Source organism: Penaeus monodon, chromosome 3, assembly GCF_015228065.2.
Source record: "Penaeus monodon isolate SGIC_2016 chromosome 3, NSTDA_Pmon_1, whole genome shotgun sequence".
In the NCBI taxonomy this organism is placed as follows: Eukaryota; Metazoa; Arthropoda; class Malacostraca; order Decapoda; family Penaeidae; genus Penaeus; species Penaeus monodon.
The window spans coordinates 19,913,675-19,918,674 of NC_051388.1; the positions used below are offsets into that span (position 1 = coordinate 19,913,675).

The following is a 5,000-nucleotide window of genomic DNA, read 5'->3' on the forward strand; positions in this document are numbered from 1 at the left end:
ACACACACACACACACACACACACACACACATATATATATATATATATATATATATATATATATATATATATATATATGTGTATATATATTTTTTTTTTCTTTTCTTTTCTTTTTCTTTTTCTTTCTTTTATGGGAGTGCATCAGTTCTGAAAACAGAGAGTACATTTTTCTTTATTTCCTCAACAGATACTATAAAGTTGGAAGATGACTGTGGTTGGTCAGACACAGGGTAGTCAGGACAGTGCCGAAGATGGCTCTGGAGGAGGGTCTGAACCTCCCGAACAAACGCAACAGAGAATTGCCACCTTGAATAACAACAATAACTACAGAAGTAACACACTGCCCCCAGAGTACCCATGTAGTGATGTGTGTGTCCGCTGTGGCAAAAAGGTAACAGAGCTAGTTGTCGGTAATGTGGAGAACCAGTCCACAGACACTGTAAATGAATGTCCCTGCGAATGTCATAAGCAGCTTTACCACCCACTCGCAGAGCCCCTCATAGCCACTCAAGACTCTCAGCAAAGTCCTCCCGTCCAGTCCAGCGTGGGAGTTGGGCCCTCGCAACCCGGCGTGCAAGGACTGCCCCCACACGTCCCACCAGGAGGCCCAGACTGTCTTCCCGGCTGCGGTTATTCAGGCTTGCCATGCTACAACTGTAGTTTGCAGCCTGTGCAACCCCAGAGAGAGAATAACGCCCCACTGACAAATGTGATGCCTGCTGTGCCACAGAATGCGATACCCTCAACTTTTATACCTCATGTTTTTACCGTGGAACTGCAGGATGACATGGTCGGGAGCAATGTACATGGTAATGCAGAGCAAGAACATGTCATCTTGCACAATGAAGAGGATCCTCGGGCTAAGAAAAGGCGCAGAACATGCTTGTCTATACTAATTGCTGTTATAGCTGTAAATGTGGCCTTCCAGATGTTTAAGCTGCTTTAAGAAATTTAAAAAGCAATTTTATATAGATCTATATATGTATTATCCCTTTTTTGTTTATTTTTTACCCCATGTAATTGTCCTTGATTATATTTTAGAAGTGGTTAAATGCAATATGCTTAATAAATTAGAAGGAACATTTGATCAGATATCCTGTCATATTGCGTTACTGTATTTTGCATTTTGATTAATATTAATCAACTCAAAGTTATCAGGGCATAAACATTTCTTTTTTATGTCTTTCAATATCTGAACTAATGTATTATATGTTTTGTGAATTATTATATACTGCGTAAATATAACTATCTTGCTATATTTGGAGAAAGTAGCTTTTTAGCTTGTATGTTACAGTGAATTTAAAAGAGGAAAAGGAAAGAGAGTTATAGCGAGAATACTGGTGATAAGGAGCTTGATAAGAAGAAAAGATATTAATGATGTTGACCTTGAATGAGTATTTCAGTATTCATAGATTTTTATATATCTTGATTTGAGGAAGAAGATATTTTTATACGGACTGCTGTTGCATATTCAGAATGAATTTTAGTTTTTATTGTTGGATATGATTGAGTTAGTCTATATATCAATATATCAGTAAAAATTGACTGAAGTTACACGTAACATACCAGTTTTGATTAATGGAGGTGTCTATTCCTTTTTGCTTAGTCAATGCCCATTTTAAAAGATGTAATCTGACTTCTGATGTTTTACACCTACCCTTTTAATATGACAAATGTAATGCGTTATTCGCACAGCACATGGAAATCTGTGATTATGATGTACCTATATGAAAGTGTGAATTATTTTGTTAATACATTTTCTAAATTTTTGGCTTTGTTTTATTTTAAAATTCTTTATATGGTAACTATGCCATATATACTAAGTATTGTTTTTTTTGTTGAAAATTAAGATATGTCATTAATGAATGAAATGGAAATTTGTACATTATGTGATTGTGATCACTAGAGCTGTATACACACACACACACACACACACACACACACACACACACACACACACACACACACACACACACTCACACTCACACTCACACTCACACTCATACTCATACTCATATTCACACACACACACACACACACACACACACACACACACACACACACACACACACACACACACACACACACATATATATATATATATATATATATATATATATATATATATATATATATATATATATATATATACACATACACACAAACACACATTTACACGCATACACATGAATGCTAACCAAACAAGAGAAAACTAATGCAATCTGGCTGAAACCACAGCACGATTGATTTTTTTTTTCACACAAAGAAAGAGATGTCATATATTACTTTGGATGAAGACAATGTAAAATATTGTAATGAAAACGAGGAAAAAGACAATTACCTTAACAAAGACCTCACAGGAAGTGTCCCAAGGCTAAGACCTCTTCCAGGACTCGAGAAACGTAAAAGGAAGCGCCATACCCTATTCAGCAAGGCACACGTAAAGTAAGTGCATCCTGAATCTCTGCAAACTTATATTTACGGATTTTTTTTTTTTACTTCAGAACGGTGGTTTTTACTTTGGTGATTTGTTTTTGTTGTTATTATTGCTAGGTTGTGTAATATAATGATGGTGATAGTGGAGAATGCTAAGAAAAAGGATGAAATTCTTTGCAGAAATGGAAATCGTGATATTGCAAATTTGGAAACAATAAAGTTGTGAGGATAACAGAATAAAGCAATTAGAAAAAAAGGAATTATACACTTTGATGTGCCATATACAAGAAAATGATTCATAACTAATTGTTATATTAATGTGAAACTCAATTCTTAATATACCATAAAACGCAGAATAGGTAGGAAAAACAACTTGTGCATAATATTAATGGGATTCATATCTAGCAGCAAATTATAGTTCACGTAGAAAAGATTACCATTTGAAATTTTATTTAAAAATGCCTGATGAGCTCATAACATGGCGATACATGACAGTGTTACATTTCTCAACATGATGAATACATCTGTTGGAGTAGATGTACCTTAGATAAAAAGTTTATAAACTTCAATTGATGTATAAAAAGATTTTGCAAAGGTTATGTGGAACTTTTATTTGCTTTTAAGGGATATGTATGAGTGTTAAAGCTACTTGCATCAGGTGAACTTAACAACTATGCAGAATAACATTAATAATCACCGGTACTAGGACTAGAATGAGTGATAGATAGATCAATCGATCGATCGATAGATAGATAGATAGAGAGAGAGAGAATAACTCCTAACTCATTCTGATCATATGACGTCCAACCCGGTGATCTTACTGGTTTTCGTCAAGGGCAACAGGTTACTGATATATGGCCAAAAGATGACAATCCAAATGGCTCCTATACATTCGCTCGGGGAATATTAAGCACATGTGAGGTCGTGAGGATGGCGACGTTTACTTCCTCTGTTCTAAAGGAGGTTCTTATCATGTTCGTGTCTCTCGCAAGATATGGTTGGATCATCCGTCCACAAGGCAAAGGCCACGCAGTGATAAAACATCCTTTTTTCATTATTTCCTCTGTCTGTCAGTCTCAGTCTCTGTTTCTTTTTTTTTCTCCTCATTCCTCTTCCCTCCCCCCTTTCTCTCTCTCTCTCTCTCTGTCTCTCTGTGTCTCTGTCTCTGTCTCTGTCTCTGTCTCTGTCTCTGTCTCTGTCTCTGTCTCTGTCTCTCTCTCTCTCTTTCTCTCTCTCTCTCTCTTTCTCTTTCTCTCTCTCTGTCTCTCTCTCTGTCTCTGTCTCTCTCTCTCTCTCCCCTTCTCTCTCTCTCCCCTTCTCGGGGCTAGTACAGTAGTAACGTGTCGGCCTCACATCCGAGGGGTCAGCGGTTCGCGCCCCGTCCAGGCGCGAGAAGTTGCAATTGTCGCCCGGAGGTTACTGCTGTGGCTGGGCACCACGGCGGGCAAGGACTCGGTTCCGCCGAGTCAGCAGCAGCTGACACACACGTGAGCAAAATCAAGCAGACGTATGTCACACCAAGAATATCCATTGTATCAAATGGAATCCAAACCAAACTCACTCTCTCTCTCTCCCTCTCCCTTTCCTCGCCCCCCCTCCCTCCCTCTCTCAATAAACTGAAAATATGCGAGGTAATTCCGGCTTTACGTTTTCTATGAGGACCACCAGTGTCGTTTTATGTGATAGTCACCCCGGGTCTGTTCCTCGTGTCAGTCCATCCTGTAGTAGTGTAAAGCTTATGAAGACAGAGAATACAGAAAGCTCAGTGCCTTATTATACGAAAACTGCAAAATATTATACAAGTAAATATATTCGGCTCGAATTCTGGCATTTATCAGTTGCCTGTACAACTTCACAACGAAAAACAGGTAATATGACATTCAACTAAGCACGTTCGCATTTTCAGTAGATAATTTGGAGAGTTAATTCGCTTTCAACAAAATTATAGTTTCAATATGGGTCAAAGACTAATTACTCATTTCAGTTACTTGAGTCATTTCTTAAACTGGCTATGCAAGAACTTGAGAGAGAGAGAGAGAGAGAGAGAGAGAGAGAGAGAGAGAGAGAGAGAGAGAGAGAGAGAGAGAGAGAGAGAGAGAGAGCTGGAAGGACCCTCTTCTTGGCCTTGCATAAATAACAAGAGAACAAGGGCAGTGGAAGAGGGGCTGAGACGGGGTGGTTGAAGGACACGAGGGATAAGACGGAGAAGAATCTTAGGGTAGGAATGAGGTAGAGGTAAAGGGGGGGGGGAGCGGTTGGAAGAGCTTGCGAAGGCCAAACACACACATGTTAACATCGTAGGTGTAATGAATTTTTCCGGCTTTTAGAATCAACGCGTTGGAGAAAGTCGGTTAATCCTTCTCGTTGCTGATGGTTACTTTTCTCCATCTTATGTTATTTATCCTCTTTCGTACTTCAATAATATATGCGTTGCATAAGTCATTCTGGCAGCTGGCATCACATACTTATCTCTGACTACCGCTGGAGTTGTAAAAGGTATATATCACCTGTCCATTTTGAAGGACACTACGCTTTTTTGTCTTGTCAGTTCCTGTGAGTAAATT

At 38.6% G+C, this 5,000-nt stretch overlaps 2 protein-coding genes across 4 annotated transcripts in view; one reads left to right on the forward strand and one right to left on the reverse strand.

Annotated features, from left to right (window-relative positions):
* LOC119593442 overlaps positions 1 to 1,769 on the forward strand; it is a 12,974-nt gene extending 11,205 nt beyond the window's left edge. For both annotated transcript variants that reach the window (XM_037942379.1, XM_037942371.1), the window contains exon 2: positions 188 to 1,769. In XM_037942379.1, coding sequence (XP_037798307.1) covers positions 206 to 946 — 741 coding nt within the window. In that variant the 5' untranslated portion in view covers positions 188 to 205 and the 3' untranslated portion in view covers positions 947 to 1,769. The remainder of the gene's footprint in view (positions 1 to 187) is intronic.
* LOC119593423 (adenylate cyclase type 2-like) overlaps positions 1 to 5,000 on the reverse strand; it is a 210,589-nt gene that overhangs the window by 50,461 nt on the left and 155,128 nt on the right. The window lies entirely within an intron of this gene.